Source organism: Laetiporus sulphureus (assembly GCF_001632365.1).
Source record: "Laetiporus sulphureus 93-53 unplaced genomic scaffold LAESUscaffold_55, whole genome shotgun sequence".
In the NCBI taxonomy this organism is placed as follows: domain Eukaryota; kingdom Fungi; phylum Basidiomycota; class Agaricomycetes; order Polyporales; family Laetiporaceae; genus Laetiporus; species Laetiporus sulphureus.
In genome coordinates this window covers 66,789-83,541 of record NW_024468564.1, presented here as the reverse complement: position 1 = coordinate 83,541, position 16,753 = coordinate 66,789, and the positions used below count along the sequence as shown (strand labels likewise).

Here is a 16,753-nt window from a genome sequence, read left to right as displayed (position 1 = left end):
GGTCATGGTTCCACCGATTCCACCGGAGCCGTCTTGAAGACGATAGAGTTTCCACAATTCATCTTGACTCGAAAGCGCTTTCGAGGGGCTGCTCGGCGCGTCAGACACGGATATCCGGAGCCCGCGGAGGTTCGAAGGAATTGTCGCATCTCCGGGGACTACTCAGCGCGCGCTTTCTGCAGACCCGCATCGCGAAAGTTAGGACGAAGGTCAACATTAGAGTTAGTACGTGTCGCAATCTGGGGCCGGAGGGGCGCGTATGTGGCAATGAGCAGCGCCGCCACCGGTATGTTTGTATATATGTACGCGGGTACTATATAGCGGGGAGCGCTGGTAGACGGGTCTCCAGCGTTTTGCCTCAGAGTAACTACGACGCGCGGGCGACTCGGTCACTCGTCGACGCCCTCGGACAGCGGCCAGCAGCGATTTTCTACAGTACGTTGAGATTCATAGTCATCAGCAAAAAGCAGAATGCATATCTAGGCAGGTGAAGTAGGTAACATGGGCACCTAGCTATATAGGCCGGAATAGCTAGATAATACATGGTCTTGCGACGCCGGTTGGATTTGCCTGGGCAAGTAGTCGAGTGATCCGACGAGGGTTGCTAGGAGTAGTCCGAGCTATATCTGCGGTGGATGGCTCACAGGTGACCGCATTGCCAGCCTTGGTACTGCACCAGTCCATATAAATTATTTATAATAACCTGCGAAGACATTACGTTTCACAGCTATGTAGTACGCATGTGAGGTGAACGTCCAAGCCATAAATTTAATTATAATTCACAGAGCTCAGCATTACGAGGGTCTCTCATCTGTCAGTGCTAGACCATAGTACCTTCATGAGTGCTTGATCTGAATGACACAACAGTAAACTTCTGCTGGCGAACACCTTCTTATAGCTTGTCGTAGTACGTATCCAAGGGCGGAATTTCGGGCTGCATAGAATAGGCATGAGCAAAATATATTAACATGAAGTGGGCGCAAACGAACCTTGAAACCCTTGCGGACACGGATACGCCTGACGATTTCCTCGATCTTGCTGCCCTTGTCTAGGGGAGCTGTGAAGAGACTTCAGTCACCACAATATGATTTGGACATGATTGCAGATAGACTCACATCCGTTCAGCGTCTCCCAGTGGTCGAACACGCTCTGGGGGAACGCCTGACCACCAGTCTGCGAGCGAAGCTCCCCATTGAAACCGAAGGACTCCCCGACGGGTAAGAATGCCTTGATCGTGAACATAGGCGTGCTGACATGCTGCTCCTCGGAGAACACCTGGCCACGACGCTTATTGAGCACACTGTAGATACCGCCAATCGCATTCTCCGGGCACTGAATCTCAACTGATAGAAAGGTCAGCTGTGCATGGATAGATCGAGCTAGGAGAAAAACACCCCCAGATAGACGGGCTCCTGGAGACCGGGCGTGGCAAGCAAGCATGCGGCATAGCAGACGCGACGACACGTCGGAATGATCTGTCCTCCACCACGGCGGATGGCATCCGTATGGAGCTGTTCCCAACGAACGTCAGAATGAACTTCAGATACAGAACCGTCTGATACATACCGTCACATCAAGGATGTTGATGCGGACACCACGCATGTTCTCCTCAGCGCAGGCACCCTCCTTCGTTGCCCACTGGAAGGCAGCAACGCAAGAATCCTTGATTTCGTTGAGATACTGCACACCCTTCGTCACATCGACAAGGACGTTCGGACCAGTCGTGTCAGGACCGAAGCACCAGATCTTACGCGCGTCCGTGACGTCCCAACCGTACTCGTCCGCGAGGATACGCGCGCGAATCTTGTAATCATCACGCGAGTTGACCTTGCCGGACTCGATGGCGAGCGAGAGCTCCTCCTCGATCGGCATCGCCTTGGCGTAGAGACGATTGTGCTTGTTCTGGGATTTAGAGAGCGCAACAATCGACGACTCGGCCTTGACAGTCTCACGATAAGGGACGACGGGTCGGAGACCTTGAGAGGAACACCGGCATGGTCCTCTTCGAGATCCTAGCATGGCATGATTAACGTCAATAACAGACCTCATGGCCTTGGAACATAATGCATACCTTCAAGCAAACCTCCAAGTGGAGCTCACCAACACCAGCGACAATGTGCTCACCGTTCTCGGAGATCCACGTCTGGACACATGGGTCGGACTTCGAGAGACGCTTAAGATCCTCGACCAGCTTGGGCAGATCTGCAGCATTCTTGACCTCGACGGCGACCTGCACGACAGGCGACACGGAGAACTTCATGACCCTCATGTTGTGCGCAGTCTCCGACGACGTGAGGGTACCGCTCTTGAGCAGGAACTGGTCGATACCGACAAGACCAACGATGTTACCCGCCGGGCAGTCCTCGATGGGCTCGACATAACGGCCCATCATCAAAATCGTGCGCGGCACAGACTTGATGAACAGGTCTTCCTTCTTGCCCGGGACATAATTCGGGCCCTGGATACGGATCTTCGGGCCAGCACGAACGATACCGAAGAAGACACGACCGAAGGCGTAGAAACGTCCCTTATCGGAGGTCGGCACCATCTTGGAGACGTAGAGCACGAGGGATCCCTTAGGATCGCAATCACGAATACCGATAGCAGACTCGTCATCCATTAGACCCTCGTAGAGAGTCTCAACACGATAGCGCTGAGCAGTCTTAGGGGAGGGAAGGTTGATAACAATCATCTCCAGGAGAGAGTCACCGGCGGGCAAGAATTTGCGCATGATTACTTTCAAGAGAGCCTTGCCCCCGAGCTCACGCTCAGCCGGAACAAGCTTGATGTCGAGCTTCTCGAGCATGGAATCGATCGTGTCGTTCTTAGACTTCATGACGGCATCGAAGACTTTGAAGATGGGGTCGAGGACGAACATGTTGAATGCGCGCTCGAGAAGTTTGCCGTCTTCGTCAGTGCCCTTGGCCGTCCACTTGCGCGTCGCGGGGTTGAAGTAGTTGTCGCCCCAAAGCTTGGCCATCATCCTCTCCTTGTCAACTCCGAACTTCTTCGCGTACCTGCTCGCGAACTGGCGGAGGGTGAAACCCCATCCGTGCAGACCGGAACCGAAGGCGATGGTGCCCTTCTCGGGGTAGACCTGGACGTCACCCAGCGCAACGTCGTGGTATGTCGAAATGATGACGTTCACGCTCTCAATCGTACGACGGAATGACTGATACAGCGACTCCTTGTCAACCTGCAGCTCGATCAGAGCACTGTCAACCTTGTTGATGATGACGACGGGCTTGATACGCTCAGTCAGGGCTTGGAGAATCGATCAAATTGATCAAGAACTCGCTGCCTGGAGATATTGTCAGGAACACGAGGCCACCGACGCACAGCACGCAGCACATACCCTCGGTCTGCTGCTTGATCGCGCTCAAATCCTCCTTGTCGACCTCGAAATACATGGAGATGGCGGTCGACTTTATAGTAATGCCACGCTCCTTTTCGTCCGGTCGTGTATCCGTCCAAAGCGTTTCGCCGGCTTTAGCACTGGCAATGATACCAGCTTTGGAGACCAACGAGTCCGTGAGAGTGGACTTTTCATGGTCGACTGTGCGAAGCCTCTTGATAAACAACAAGACTGGAGCAAGGAAGCCAGTAACGAGACTTACCATGAGCAATAACGCTCATGTTACGGATATTGGTGGGCTTGTCCATGAGAGCCCGAATCTGATCTGTTCAACTTCGGAATTGCCCGTTCAACCGAAATGGCTTTCATCACTCACCGACAGTGAGGTTACTGTCATTGCGTAGAAAATGATGTGAACATTAAGGACATCGCAGGGAGGCCGTAGAAGGTCAAACTTACACCATTGTCACTAGTTTTTACAGGCGAGCAGAAAAGAAATTGGGGTGGCGACGTCCTCTGAGGGATCGCCTGGGTCAAGGAAGGGTACTCAGTCGACGCGAGGAAAGGGATGGCGCAAGACTTCGGCAAAGGGGTGAAGCTTTGAAGGGCCTGCTTCCCCCGTGAGAATATGACGCTCTCGTTCCCATATATATGGGGTAAGCGCCCCTGAGCGTCGATGACCTTTCAAGTGCTGAGCCTGGGTCAACATTTCCTCACTGAAACGTTGAATTATCGTGCCTACGTTCTCTCGCATTGAATATTGAACACTCGACCCTCCCGCGCGATAGCATTCCCCGTGAATCATGGGCAGCTCTATTCAACAAGAATGGTGGCGCGAATAGATCTTGTCAGAGACTCCAGCACCTGCCAGACAAACAACTGGACGGGTTATTGACCGGGAATAATATTGCAGCATTTTTCCAGTTCGCCTGCGGTATTTCTGTTCATCATTGTTGGTACTGAATAATGATCGACATCATCGTAGTACGCAAACAGCCGCCGCCTGCCGCCATTGAGATGATGTACGTCAACTCCAGCCCTCGTTGTCGGCCGACGCTTACGTTATAGTTGTGGTCATTCTATAGAGCGGAGAGTTCCGCGGATACATCGTCGAGTTGTTTGAAGACTCCTTGAACATTTATGCGAGAATCTACAACAAAGCAATATACTACGGTCGCATGATATTCTTCGTTCAATCTAGCGGGACAGGAAAGACTTGTTTGGCATGCGAGCTACGGCTTCCAGTGAGTGCGGCTGTTTGGCCTGTCGTACGCTCACTGATTGAAGGATTTGAATGACAGATGCCTGCAATCTGGATTTGTTTTCGAGAGGGCGAACACCCAACCTCAGGATGGCCTCCTCGTGATGTCAACTGAAAGTTCTTTGATGGGCTCGACGAGCAGCAGTCCACCTTCATGGTGAGTTCTCCGTATGATACCCCTTGATGTGCATCGCTCAGTCAGACTCACAAGCGGAGGAGAAGGCGGCTGCCTTTCTCGGTGCGCTCGTGGAGGTTTTGCATGACACAGCGCTTGTCGATCTTCCACTGCAGGCCTGGGTCAATTCCTGGTCTATCAAGGATCCAACAGATCTCGAGGGTTCAAGTCGCCACCGTTGCTTTGAACAGGTGAAAAAACTTACTAGAGAGCGGCTGACTAATCTCAAAGAGGAATTGTATGCCAAGAGACTATCCTACGACAACACTGGAGTTGAAGAATTCGGAACCAGCGTCACCGGCCGGCACGTGCTTTTGTTCAAGATGCTCGCAAAGCCGGCTTTCGACAAGCTCGCGGAGTCGGTGTAACGTTTAGGTGACAGAGATTCATTCTGAGTCTCGATGAGTGTACAGGACTCAACCAGCCCGCCCTACTTCGCGGTCCGAAAGGCCCGAAAGATCCTCAGCAAAAAATGTCGCTCATCGCTCTTCAGCATATTATCAAGGCCGCAGACGAATTCAGCTTCCCGCATGGTGTCGAATTTCGGTATATGCTGTTGGACACGAACTCCTCCGTGTATGAACTCGCTCCTTCCGATGCGTCATCGTATCGGTTAGCGGGTGCGCTTCAACCCTTGCCTGTGTGGTGCTACGTCGACTTCGACCAAATGCGTCGAGATGTCGAGCTCAAAAGCGCGGAGCAAGCTCTTCTGATCCGCTTCCTTGCAATGTTCGGCCGGCCTGTAAGTAGTGCTTCTTTCGATCTTCGTGAACTGTCACTCATCAGGCCGGTATACAGTATCGGTATACCCTTGGCGACTCTGCAGACGTTGTGCGTGCTGCAAGGAAGAAACTCATATATGACGACGAATTCGATCCGAAAACCTCGATCATGTGTTCGCCATCTTCGCAAACCGGATCATGCTAGAACTGAGTGATAAGAAGCGATCGAGCGAGATCGCTGTACACGCCATACGCAGTCATATGCGCCTCCTCACCGGTGTTTTTGATGGATTCACCACCACCGCCGCGCCTTCGTAACCTATGCTTGCCGTCGCTGCTGCAGATATCTTGAATGAAAAAACCGCAAAACTACGCCGAAGCATTGGAGACGCTAATGCGACAACTCATTGTTGACGGGGTCGTGACTGATCCGGGGCGACAAGGTGAATTATACACCAGGCTCTTATTCATCCTCCCGCGCGACAAGGCGACGCTTCCAAATAAAGGATCGTTCGTCGATTTCCCAGAACCCGCTCGGCGCGATGTCCGCCCTTTGACAAATTGAAGCTGTCAGACTTCCTTACAACCTGGCTTGGCGACGACCTCGGCGTCAAGCATCAGGACAAGGGTGACGAGGTCAATGATCTTCTTTCTGATGCAGGGAACGTCTGGATAAACTTTACGCACTGGACTCAAACCGACGCGGAAACCAGCGTCATCACTCCCGAGTAGCTTTATGAGCTGTGGTGCCGAGGTGTCGCCGTACAGCACACCCATAGTCAGTCGGTTTTCAATTCGCTAGTCGTAACGTACCGCGGAGACATCACTCAGCCTTTGGACAAGCGTTTACTCGGTTATATCGTCGCTCAGACGAAGGCGCGAGTGAAAGCGTCTGCACTGAAGCTAGCTGCTGGACTGGCAGGCCCTGTGATCGAGACCACTGACGAATCAGGCCAGCCCGTGCAATATAAACCCACCAGCTACATCAGACTTTCATGAACTTCGCCGCTGACAGCACATTCGATCACTCTGGCGGGTCCCGCATTGATAATCCATTTGGGAAGCCGGAGAAACCTGCTGAGGGAGAGCATAGCAGTTCAATAGGGTACCCTCAGGACTACGCCGAAGAGAAACGATACTGCCTGAACGTTCGGGGCATGATCGTCAGACTTACCCTATGATTACAGAAAATTTCAAGACTCAGTTCAATTTGCCATTCGCGCACACAATCCCCACACGTGAGCACTTTACGAAGGTGCGGATGCCATGGAATCGGCTATCAACCCGGTATCGTTATTGAGATCCGAGAAGAAAGCGGAAAAGGAGAAAATAGCGAAAGAGACGAAGTCACGAGGATCGGACAAGTGAATGCGGCCATGATGATTCCATTGTCTGACGATGGATGATGCCAATGATGACCATCTTCTGGTGAGCAGTTGATCCGTGAAGGACATGATGATCATCTTGTACTCTCGCAATGTACCGTTCAAATTGTGCTGCGTCTGTGGTGGAAAGTTGTCAGTTGGAATGATAATTTTATACTGTCTGCAGACGGTGGCGCATCGAACGAGACTCGGAACCATCACAACAGTCGTTCGTTGATTACTCTCGTCTCCTCAGCCTCAAGATTTGAACTCTGAGCGCTGAGCGCTGTCTGTTAGCATACGGATACGGCGCCATACTATAATGTAGGCGCTCACATATTACGTGCCACTGACTCAGGTGGCTCCTCGGTGCTCAATTCCAGCCTCCACTTACTTCGGAAGGTCCTTCCACTCTTCGTGTGACATATATCTCCTGCACTTAGTCAGTATGCTGTATCTGAAGCATCTCTGAGGCTCGAGTGGAACACGCAGGAGGACAGATGAAAGCTTACTGGTTCTTTCGGAGACACTCAAGGGTTTCCAATTCTTCGTGGGCGGCAGGTTTCAGCGTGTCGTCACGAGTTTCAGAATTCGATGGGACGCCGTCACGATCGAATCCTCGTATCTTTCATCCAGCACGCTGAACTTTGCACACAGGTTTCAAATCTCCTCCTGGAAGCACAACAAGTCGATGGTTGGATGGCTCTGCGAACAGCTCCCATGCGTGACAATATCCTCCCTTCCCCTCGCAAGAATACATCGCCTGCTCAGACTGAGCTCAGGGTGATAAATTCCGCAGCATCCTGCTGGAATGAATGCGAACATTATCGGCTTAGATCGCAGTCCGTGACCCTAATGATTCGACGTAAGTGTTCCGTGTGCGTGTGGTGCATCTGAACGTCGTATGATAGATTATCTTTGCTCTGCAGGTCTCATTGAAGTAAGTGTACGCTGATTGGCCGGGCAACAAAACATCTCATGCCCAGACGAAAATCATGTTGAGCATAATACCAAGATGTTGTCATGCAGGAGCCCTACGATATGATCCAGCCTCAACGCGAAACGCAAACCAATATTACGCACATTACACATCATATATAGCGATCAGGGCAACTATCGCAAGTCCTGAAGACAATCAACACATTAGATTCAAACCTCCTCACTACGAATGAGCGTTATCGGCGAGTCCTTGTCCTCCAGGACCGGACTCGAGCCTGTCTTAAATGTGATCATTCCCAGCTCCTCTGCTCCTTGTCCCGTAGGCGCGGAGCTTGAAGTCACACCTGTGCTCGCGTACGGCCCGGAGCTGTGGAACCTCATGCTGGATGCGTTAGTGATCGCCTCGCTCGTCAGCGCGCGCCCACGGGTGACTCTGAGGATGATCAACTCGGGTGCGATGCACTGCGATGAAGCCCACCGTGAGCACATGTCTCAGCCTTCAGGGGAGCCTGAGGTACGTACCGCAACTTGCAGAAGCAACGGAATGAACAGGTCTTCCGCGGTGAGCTGCAGCCCATACAGGATGATGAAGACGACGGAAACGATAGAATATGGAAGGGCGGACTCGAGAATCATCGTCGCCACACCTGCGTACAGCTTTCCCTCGCCTGGAAGCTGCTTGCGGATGAGGTGGCGCATGTACAGCAGGCGCGAGATGAGTAGTAACGTTAGCGAGATATTGAGTGCAATGGCAATAGACCAGTAGGGAACAGAGACATTGAGGGTGTTATTTGCCCACAGGCTGGAGTTGGGTCGCACCGCTTGGATGGTGGTAAATACGGAGAGCACTGAAAATACGGTGTTTCAATGTTGCTACTCGGAAGATGGGATCACGGGTGTGCCGACCTGTCGCTGCCAACCACATCAGGAAGGGTATGACCACGATGTACCATTTCTGCCAGACAACGTAGACGCGGTACAGCTATGGACATTGTTACGTCAACATCGCGGTGACGATCACCATCGTGCATGGCGGCGCACCAACAATCCATCGGCCAAGAACGTCGCCACGAATGACAACGAATTTCCGACGGTGTTGATCGCGTTCGATTGCTCCTCCAGCAGGAATGCCAGCGGGCCGCCGGGATAGTTGCGGTCGTCGATCCATGCCATCTCGTTGAAATGGATGTTGACACAGATGTTGCCGGTGGCCATAGCGAATAGGATAGTAACGAAAATGAGCCACTGCCAGAAGTTCTTCTTTCTCTCTTTGATCAGGTAGTATGCGCACATGAAGTAGATGACGATGTGCACGCCTGCGAGCACGAAGTAGACGTTCAACCATGCGTATGATCATACAGATGCTGGGACGGGAAGCGATAGTACTTACCATACGCAATTGCGCCAATGTATACGGCGGCATTGTTGGCCTGCTCAAACCAGATTTCAGCGGAAGTCTCGTCGGGCGCGTATGGGTTCGTCATGGCGTGAAAACAATCCGTAGCCAAGGAACGAAAACCAATGGGTCAGAAATGCAGTAAAGGATCGTAATGGGAACGTGGAGAACGGTAGGCTCGGGGACTGTTTGTAATGCCTTATCAATTATATGACACGGCTCATGTTTGCATGCGGGCGCTGTGCGCTGTGATCTCCTGGAGCCGATCCGATTGGGAGCAATCATTCACGATCAATGGTTACTGGCGCATGGTCGCCGCCACCATCTGTAGGCGGAACTGATGATCAAACGTCGGTAGTACAGACAGGGCGCACCGTTTTATGACGTGACATACAATGCCGAGACCTGAGCTTGAAACCTTGGATATTATATAAAACACTGGATATTAGCTGCTTCGTCACAAACACAGCGCGTTGGGGCCAGTGAAACGTAGCGCTTACATGCCACCGGTAGACTGCCCTATGTGTGGACTCCGATTTCATAGATTTCAAGACCACCTGATTCATGGTGTCCGGCAGTGCAAAAAGCTTTTTTCCTGAATAACATTTTGCTCGGTCATGAATAATGGGGCTATCTGCTGATGATGTGCCGCAGCCTCTCACGCATGAAATTCACTGGCAGCTGAGTGATAGAGAATCGAACCATTAATGCGGCTATCCGTCGTAAGGTAGGCACAATGTCGCAAGGATAATGTTGCGTCGCGACTTGTTTGACGCCGTCAACCTGCATGCGGCAATTGGCGAGCGCCCGACACTAGGCGCCTCTCTGCACAGCAGGTACTCTTCTTCCTCTTCTAATTGGACGAAGCCGAGATGATACAGGGAACTTCGCGACGATATTTATCCTCACAGAGCCGATGGACAGATGACTTTTGACCTCTGAACTATCGCGTTACATTGGCGGCCGTAATGGATCAACCAGCTCGGTGCTTCAGGGGGGAAAAAAGGCTTACAAGGGTACCTCGGGGGGTTTGTATTCCGAGAGATATTACGAAAAAGTCTCCACATTGAACTAGCACTTGTTCCTTCGTCACGCTGGTGGAGTCAATGGGTTTGCAATGTGCACCGCCGCGGTTTCTAGTTCTCTCATTCTAGTACGCCGGTCCGACGTCCTATCACCATCAGTAACTCGGACTCGAGTTACGTGTATCCACTACAGGTGCTTCTAGGGTCGCGCCGGTGCTAAGCGGGACCCGCGGACCTTCGGCAGGTAAGTCGTTTGGGCAGTCCTAGTCAGTCATCTGGCGATCTCACCTAAGCATGCCGTGCTACACGCAGTCGGGCGCACTGCGCAAAACAACATCCCTTTAGGTAGGTTGGAGCTGGGAGGTTTGACGCGCCAGATCGGGACATTCAATCGCCGTGAACAACCTGCCCGGAATGACCGATTGATCCCGCATGACGGCAACGGGTACGGCTGTCACCACCGGATGCTATTCGACATCCACCCTGTAATTTAATCATTGCTCAAGAGTCCGACAATCGCCCCTTTTTCAATCATCGTTGCATCGCCGCCAACGTGGGAGAGGATTTCGTCATGTAAGTGATATCCATCTATGACAAGTTAGTTGATGATCGGAATTGAGACGTCGGAAACCTGCAGAGCTGGTACCGAATTCCTATCATATGCATCGGACAGGAGAATGAATGCACGCACGACCTTGCCAAGTAATCGATGGTCCCATACCATCATTGTACGCATGGAGTCCCGATCAATGTCGAGTGCACTTCCGCGGTCGCACCTCATTTGCGTTTGGGCATCAAGTGGGTGCGAAAAGATAGGCTACTGATTCGATGATGCTGCTGTGGGATCATCGGAGTTCATCGACGAACAGTTGGCGGATAAATCCCGAACCCGGTACCCAGGGTGCATACCCGGTAGCACTCCCATAGCGTCGCCCGAGACCCGCCTGTCCGTGGGTATTTAGCAGTGCTCGTCGAAGAATGCATGTTCATCGTGGCGTATCAACGTCCAGCACCTCAAGGCAGTACAGGATCGTCAACGAGAGGTCAACGTAGCGAGTCCTCAAGCTCTTCTACTTGTGCCCCGGCACCCAGCGTCCCCCAACCCGAGCGATGCTGATCAGTATGTATTCGATCCTCCCGCACTGTGGCCGTAGCTGTCAATACCACCCCATCCCCGTCACGTCCACATCAGTCGTTCCGCACGTCCCTGACCCCGTCGATGACTCATGCACCGCCCATATTTAATTGGTGCCTTGCGATGTGCATCCGTTTGGGATCAGGATTACCTTCGAAGAGCCGCTCGTTGTCTTGGAAGGGTCATGAGAAGGGGTGCGGAACCCCAGCGGTTCGTTGATGTCATCAGGGAGTAGGTTTGATTCGCCAAAAACAACATTTTGCGGCCATTGTACTTTCTATGAATGAGACCATTACACGCAGAATTTGTCACGCTGTGGACTCTACTCACACTGTTCTTCAGATACTACAGTTTCCAGATGCGATTACAACCTGCACACTACCTATCCGGCTCCTCCCAGGATGACAAGCCCAATAGAGTCACTCCAGCTGCACGAACTCGTCAACGAGCTTCATGTACTTCTCGCGCTCTTCCCAGAAGGGTGTGTGCGTGGAGTTCTCGAACGTGACCCACTTAACCTTCTTAATCTTCTCGAAAAACGGCGCGACAACAAAGTCCTGCGCGATGTCTCCGCGCCCGTTGATCACGAATGTCGGCACACGGACGAGGTGCAGGCGGTCGATGATCGACCAGTTGTTAAGGATCCTGCCATACAAGATCGATGGGGGAGCACGCTGAGCGAAGGATAGAGACTTACGGAGCGCCGGCCACGGTCGGGTCGCCGTCAGGACCAAAGATGGCATCGAACGAGTGCTGCACCTCCTTCGGGTACGGCCTAACGTTGCACGCGTGCTTCGCATGGAACTGCTTCAGCGCAGCATAGAACTTGGCGGGGTCCTTCATTCCCATTCCCATGCCCTCCTGCACCTCCTTCGGGAACTCCTGCAGCAGCTGCATGTTTGACTTGTTCCACAGGCTCGACGCCGCGAGCGAGTCCGATAGGATGAGATGCTTGAGCCCCTTGGGCTGCCTGCGGACCTCGAACTCGGACGCGAGGATACCGCCCCACGAGTGGCCGAGGAGGTCAAACGCGTTCTGGACGGCGAAGTGCTCGAGCAGGTTGACGAGCTCATCGATGAAGAGATCGACGGTCCAGAACGTCGGCGGCTTCTCCTTGAGGTGCGTCGAGCGCCCGTTGCCGAGCTGGTCGTAGAGGATGATGGGGATGGACGCCGCGGCGAGGTCGGACAACGGGAGCATGCAGTCGTGCGTGAGGCCGGGCCCGCCATGGAGGATGACGATCGGTGGGCGCGTGCGGCTGGCGAGGTCGCCGAAGAGTTTGTAGTACGTTTGGAAGGTCTCGCCTTGGTAGGTGAACGGGATCGTGCCGTCCGTCATGGACACGGTGGGGTTGGCCATGGTAGCGAGGGGACGGGAGAACCTGCGGAACGCGTGTGAGATGCCCCGCGCCACGGATTGCATGCGCACTTGCCTGAAGAGAGGGAGGATTGGAGAGAGGGGTACGGCGGGACGGGCACCGGGGAACAGTGACGACCTTCGCCAGGCATTGCGCCGTATTTACTAGGACGAAGGAACCCTACAGCCAGCTACTAGGGAAGGATCATCGGCGGCAGAAGCATCGCCTGATTGGACACCACAATGGTCTTGTAATATTGTCATGTAAATGTACATGTGCAGAGTTGTCCGTCATCGGCGGCGTGGCCGGAGGGCAGTGCGCGCTGCTCGGGGCTGCCGATCTGTGGGAAATCTGTGCAAGTCCGCTTTAATCTCACATTGAAATTCGTGTCAAACTGACATTGAAATCCGTGTCACGCGGGCTCCGTGTTCGCACACAGGCTCTAACATTGTATTCGCGCATACTTGGGCCTGTTTCATCAAACGGATATCATGAGAACCGCATCCACATCAGTTTCTACGAGCGCACCGTTTCGTCATGCTCTGATCCCCGTTGATCTGGCAGCACTGAGAACTTGGGGATTGGTTTCAAAGTTTCTGTTCATCTCGTAGAGAGCGATTCGCTGTACCTAGCTCTGCTAACGTTTCGCGCGCTCGCGAGTCGCTGAATCGAGTTCAGTGTTTCTGTGAGTAGTTTTCATCCATCCTTCGAGCTTCCGACTTAGCTGCTGACGCGCGCCATTGCTGCTCTTGCGCGTCATAGGCTCATGATCATAGCGCGATGGCTGCCCCCCGGAATCAAGGCCACCGACTATCCACAACCGCCTTGGCATGTATTATTGTTACGATCGCCCTCTCTATGCTTGTCCATGTTGCCACGATAGCCTCGTACGTGCGTTTGCGGACACATCGGAGTGAGTACAATCTCGAAAGTATCCATTGTACTCCCATCGATATACCAACCATACACCTCTGCAGACTCGCATCCAGGAGACGTCCTCGAGTTCCCAATACACGTCCGCCCCGCCGCCCTCACCACCACTAAATCTTCCCGCCTAGGCCTCTATGGTCCCGACTCCGATTGGGACTCACTCCTCCCTTCCGGCGACGGCTTCATCTACCAACCCGCCGACGGGCAGCACTATCTCCTCTCGCACTATCACCAGCTCCACTGCCTCCGCGCACTGCGCACGTACTTCCTCGCACGCGCCAACCTCACCGAACGCGCCGTGGTGCACGTCGACCACTGCCTCATATATCTGCGCCAACTGGCGCTGTGCAGCGCCGACGTCACGCTCGAGCCTGCGGTGCACATGCAGCTCACGACGGACGGACGGGTCGCGAGTACGGTGACGGGCGTGGGCGTGACGCATCGCTGTCATGACTGGGCACAGGTCCGGGAGTATGTGGAGGAGAATTATGCGGAGTGGAAGGATACATATGGGCCTGCCATCACCGGAGAGGACTCGAACATCACCAGCACATAACGGTTGGACTCGTGCTCTCTGAGCCTCTTTTAAATTGTGCATCATGTACGAATAATTTGCGGTATAACGGGCTATCGCAACGACGGTGGCGATATTTACAATCTGATTATTGAAGATACAGTCACATAGAGCAAGTTCGACACTTTAACAATTTCTGGACTCTCGAAACCACAGTCGGTATCTGGGCCACGACCGTCTGCCATTGACCCATAGCGTTCTATCAGCCAACATTAGCAGCTATCCTCGAGGATCAGCAATCACATACATACGAACATCCTACGACCCAGCAGTAGAACGCAAATCCGGAAGACCCGCAAAGATATCTGGACGCGGCAAATCACCGATACTCAACACACCCTCCAGCTTGAACCTGCGCAAATCGACGAGCACGATAAAGTTGATGACGGCGACGAGGATGGTCATGGCGCATAGAACGTAGATCAAGATCGCCAGGCGCGGTGAGGTGCTGTGTGCGGACAAGTACTCCTCCACGTCTGGGGAGCCGACGAGCGGCTTGTCTTCGGAGTCGTCCTGCGAGGAGCTGGGAAGGGAGACGTAGGCTGGCTTCATGACGATCGGTGCGCGATGCGGTTCGCAAGTCTGCTGCGGTGTGGGTTGAGCAGGTATATGCGGTGTGACTGAACAGCACTGTGAACGTACGTTCAAGTGGAATACCTGGAATCACTGGCCGTGCTCGATTTGCCGCGCAACGGGGCTTATGTCCTCTATGCCGACTGACCCTGGCCTCGACGTTATCTCGGGAGGTTGATACGCGTATCCCGCAAGCTCTAGGATCCCGGAGCCCGTCTAGTTCCCGATCAAAAACCGCGACATGGGAACGCCTCGCACCAACGAATGCATATTCCCATGCCAGCCGATCTAAGCATCTTCCGATTCTGAAATGGTCTGGCTTGTAGTAGCAAGCGAAGACCATCTGCCGACAACAGCGGGAGATGCGGTCAGACGGAGCTCGCGCGCTAATGACACGCACGCGCAACAACGTTCTCCGAGCCAAGAAAGGCATAGCCCGAGGTGTTGCCTTGCCTCGTGGAGTGGCCATATGCATCGTGCTGGGCATGGAGAGCATCTAATGAGCCGACACGTACACAGAACGGGAACAGCGATCGCACCGGGTGCTTGGCAGCCAATTCGAATTTTCAGGGTCCTTGTGCGGTATGTGTAAGATATCTGTCTTATCGCGTAGTGAAGGCGCGACCCGCCTGGCCGCTCGACGTCCGATGAGACGAAGAGCGAGCTCGACTAGGAAACTCACTGTCAGGAAAACGTCTCAATGCGCTTGACAGGAAACGCAGTCGAAATGCGGGAGTGTTCAGACTTTGCCGTTGAATGCGCCTAGCACTCGTTTACGACATTGGTGGGACTCGCGCGGCGCTGATGTTTGCTGCATGATGATTGATATCAATGGGCGTTAGCGCGTATCCGAGCGCACGGCTGCAGTCTGACAGTGGACAGTGACATTCGTCGTGGCGCGCGCAGAGTCCCTCGGGGTCCTTCCAACCTTCAAAGATCCGTTGTGCAGAGGCACCCGCTGAACATCAATGTATCACGAAGTGGGAGCTATACGAAGCCGTGCAGCAATCATCGCACCAATTGCGAACAGCCTCGGATGCGCACATCTGATGCAGGTCTCCGCATGCGCGGCCTGTTTGCGCCCACGAACGTGCCTCACACTCCTTACCGCGCTTTCCAGCAAGTCTGAACGTACGCACCATTCTTCATCTGTGGTTTCTTCCGAGTGACGCTGCCTTGTCACTCGCACTTGTCACCTCCAATTTAGCAGAGAAGATATCAATATTGCTCACATAAAGAGTCTCCTGGGTAAATCGTCCCTGCACGCCGAGCGGCCCTTTACCTTGTCTCCGCCCCGAAAGTCATGCGCACCTTCAATCTTCTACTGGTGTTGTTCGCCCTCGCGGCCGTGACTTACTCCGCGCCCATCCCGCACGGTACGCAGTGGAGCCTGGCATTCTTTCATTTATGATGAACTCTTTTGCGCGGTTTTAGTCGATGAGGTAGACTGCGATGCCGAAGACCTCGAAAAGCGCGGCGAGTACAAAGGACCCACGCTAGCGCTATGCTTTTGAGCGCCGGGTGTTCTTCAATGCCCAGTAAGTAACTATTAGTCCCCTTAGCCAGTCTGAGTATTGACCGAGCGCCATGATTACAGTGACTGCTTGTCTGAGTTAGCAGAGCCGTTGCCTATGTTGAGGTTCCAATATTATCTTGATTGACTGTATGTATAAAGGCGTCACTGAGCATGTATCACCGTTACTGCTGTGTAGACGATGCGGTCGCGATAGCCTGTGTTGCGAGCAAAACACATGAGAGAAATAACCACAAAAACCGAATTGATAGACTTGTCGATAGCTCACACCTGCCCTGATATGGACCTCCATTTCGTTGCTGGTGTATTCGCTGATGGAAGCGTTCTATATAAAGGCACATAGCCACGCAGGGAGCTTAATAGACCCACCAGACACATGAGCCGCCGCCGTAGAACAGCGAGCGCAGTCGAGA

At 53.3% G+C, this 16,753-nt stretch overlaps 9 protein-coding genes across 9 annotated transcripts; 4 read left to right on the top strand and 5 right to left on the bottom strand.

Moving 5' to 3' along the window:
* Positions 1-854: 854 nt before the first annotated feature.
* Positions 855-3,936, bottom strand: LAESUDRAFT_730886 (eukaryotic translation elongation factor 2). The gene is made up of 10 exons (XM_040909920.1): positions 3,815-3,936; positions 3,618-3,663; positions 3,356-3,556; positions 2,072-3,264; positions 1,953-2,012; positions 1,567-1,932; positions 1,395-1,511; positions 1,116-1,338; positions 990-1,057; positions 855-934 (listed from the first exon to the last, which is right to left on the bottom strand). The coding sequence occupies exons 2-10, from the start codon at positions 3,661-3,663 to the stop codon at positions 893-895; spliced, it is 2,316 nt and encodes a 771-aa protein (XP_040759543.1). The 5' UTR covers positions 3,815-3,936; the 3' UTR covers positions 855-892.
* A 1,134-nt stretch (positions 3,937-5,070) lies between these two features.
* Positions 5,071-5,901, top strand: LAESUDRAFT_450992 (uncharacterized protein). Its single transcript, XM_040902519.1, has 2 exons — positions 5,071-5,533; positions 5,590-5,901. The coding sequence occupies exons 1-2, from the start codon at positions 5,264-5,266 to the stop codon at positions 5,716-5,718; spliced, it is 399 nt and encodes a 132-aa protein (XP_040759542.1). The 5' UTR covers positions 5,071-5,263; the 3' UTR covers positions 5,719-5,901.
* On the top strand, positions 5,509-6,089 carry LAESUDRAFT_730884 (uncharacterized protein). The gene is made up of 2 exons (XM_040909919.1): positions 5,509-5,533; positions 5,590-6,089. Exon 2 carries the CDS (start codon positions 5,866-5,868, stop codon positions 6,076-6,078), a length of 213 nt encoding a protein of 70 aa, XP_040759541.1. The 5' UTR covers positions 5,509-5,533; positions 5,590-5,865; the 3' UTR covers positions 6,079-6,089.
* A 400-nt stretch (positions 6,090-6,489) lies between these two features.
* Positions 6,490-6,729, top strand: LAESUDRAFT_730883 (uncharacterized protein). Its single transcript, XM_040909918.1, has one exon. The coding sequence runs from the start codon at positions 6,509-6,511 to the stop codon at positions 6,692-6,694; it is 186 nt and encodes a 61-aa protein (XP_040759540.1). The 5' UTR covers positions 6,490-6,508; the 3' UTR covers positions 6,695-6,729.
* A 1,297-nt stretch (positions 6,730-8,026) lies between these two features.
* Positions 8,027-9,300, bottom strand: LAESUDRAFT_717278 (uncharacterized protein; the record flags this gene model as incomplete). Its single annotated transcript, XM_040907314.1, has 5 exons — positions 8,027-8,278; positions 8,339-8,664; positions 8,723-8,798; positions 8,858-9,132; positions 9,207-9,300. 5 exons carry the CDS (start codon positions 9,298-9,300, stop codon positions 8,027-8,029), a joined length of 1,023 nt encoding a protein of 340 aa, XP_040759539.1.
* Positions 9,301-11,791: 2,491 nt separating this feature from the next.
* LAESUDRAFT_663146 (proline iminopeptidase) lies at positions 11,792-12,710 on the bottom strand (the record flags this gene model as incomplete). Its single annotated transcript, XM_040905040.1, has 2 exons — positions 11,792-12,017; positions 12,070-12,710. 2 exons carry the CDS (start codon positions 12,708-12,710, stop codon positions 11,792-11,794), a joined length of 867 nt encoding a protein of 288 aa, XP_040759538.1.
* Positions 12,711-13,185: 475 nt separating this feature from the next.
* LAESUDRAFT_815696 (uncharacterized protein) lies at positions 13,186-14,371 on the top strand. Its single transcript, XM_040914714.1, has 3 exons — positions 13,186-13,414; positions 13,492-13,642; positions 13,707-14,371. Exons 2-3 carry the CDS (start codon positions 13,510-13,512, stop codon positions 14,213-14,215), a joined length of 642 nt encoding a protein of 213 aa, XP_040759537.1. The 5' UTR covers positions 13,186-13,414; positions 13,492-13,509; the 3' UTR covers positions 14,216-14,371.
* Positions 14,358-15,106, bottom strand: LAESUDRAFT_730877 (uncharacterized protein). The gene is made up of 3 exons (XM_040909917.1): positions 14,876-15,106; positions 14,489-14,818; positions 14,358-14,432 (listed from the first exon to the last, which is right to left on the bottom strand). Exon 2 carries the CDS (start codon positions 14,783-14,785, stop codon positions 14,492-14,494), a length of 294 nt encoding a protein of 97 aa, XP_040759536.1. The 5' UTR covers positions 14,786-14,818; positions 14,876-15,106; the 3' UTR covers positions 14,358-14,432; positions 14,489-14,491.
* LAESUDRAFT_451044 (uncharacterized protein) lies at positions 14,574-16,257 on the bottom strand. The gene is made up of 6 exons (XM_040902520.1): positions 16,118-16,257; positions 15,946-15,977; positions 15,346-15,475; positions 15,065-15,285; positions 14,876-15,003; positions 14,574-14,818 (listed from the first exon to the last, which is right to left on the bottom strand). The coding sequence occupies exons 2-5, from the start codon at positions 15,953-15,955 to the stop codon at positions 14,897-14,899; spliced, it is 468 nt and encodes a 155-aa protein (XP_040759535.1). The 5' UTR covers positions 15,956-15,977; positions 16,118-16,257; the 3' UTR covers positions 14,574-14,818; positions 14,876-14,896.
* Between the last annotated feature and the right edge of the window lie 496 nt (positions 16,258-16,753).

Bases quoted from the DNA above. Each gene is read 5' to 3' on its own strand.
- LAESUDRAFT_730886 (XM_040909920.1), bottom strand. From the start codon at position 3,663: ATGGACAAGCCCACCAATATCCGTAACATGAGCGTTATTGCTCATG. The intron at 1,339-1,394 runs GTGTTTTTCTCC...CTATCAGTTGAG, and splicing joins AGGAGCCCGTCTATCTGGGG to ATTCAGTGCCCGGAGAATGC. The intron at 1,058-1,115 runs GTGAGTCTATCT...GTCTCTTCACAG, and splicing joins CTGGGAGACGCTGAACGGAT to CTCCCCTAGACAAGGGCAGC.
- LAESUDRAFT_730884 (XM_040909919.1), top strand. From the start codon at position 5,866: ATGAAAAAACCGCAAAACTACGCCGAAGCATTGGAGACGCTAATGCGA.
- LAESUDRAFT_450992 (XM_040902519.1), top strand. From the start codon at position 5,264: ATGTCGCTCATCGCTCTTCAGCATATTATCAAGGCCGCAGACGAATTC. The intron at 5,534-5,589 runs GTAAGTAGTGCT...GCCGGTATACAG, and splicing joins TTGCAATGTTCGGCCGGCCT to TATCGGTATACCCTTGGCGA.
- LAESUDRAFT_815696 (XM_040914714.1), top strand. From the start codon at position 13,510: ATGGCTGCCCCCCGGAATCAAGGCCACCGACTATCCACAACCGCCTTG. The intron at 13,643-13,706 runs GTGAGTACAATC...ACACCTCTGCAG, and splicing joins GCGTTTGCGGACACATCGGA to ACTCGCATCCAGGAGACGTC.
- LAESUDRAFT_730883 (XM_040909918.1), top strand. From the start codon at position 6,509: ATGAACTTCGCCGCTGACAGCACATTCGATCACTCTGGCGGGTCCCGC.
- LAESUDRAFT_451044 (XM_040902520.1), bottom strand. The intron at 15,286-15,345 runs GTGCGATCGCTG...CTCCATGCCCAG, and splicing joins AATTGGCTGCCAAGCACCCG to CACGATGCATATGGCCACTC. The intron at 15,004-15,064 runs GTGCGAGGCGTT...CCGGGATCCTAG, and splicing joins ATGGGAATATGCATTCGTTG to AGCTTGCGGGATACGCGTAT.
- LAESUDRAFT_730877 (XM_040909917.1), bottom strand. From the start codon at position 14,785: ATGAAGCCAGCCTACGTCTCCCTTCCCAGCTCCTCGCAGGACGACTCC.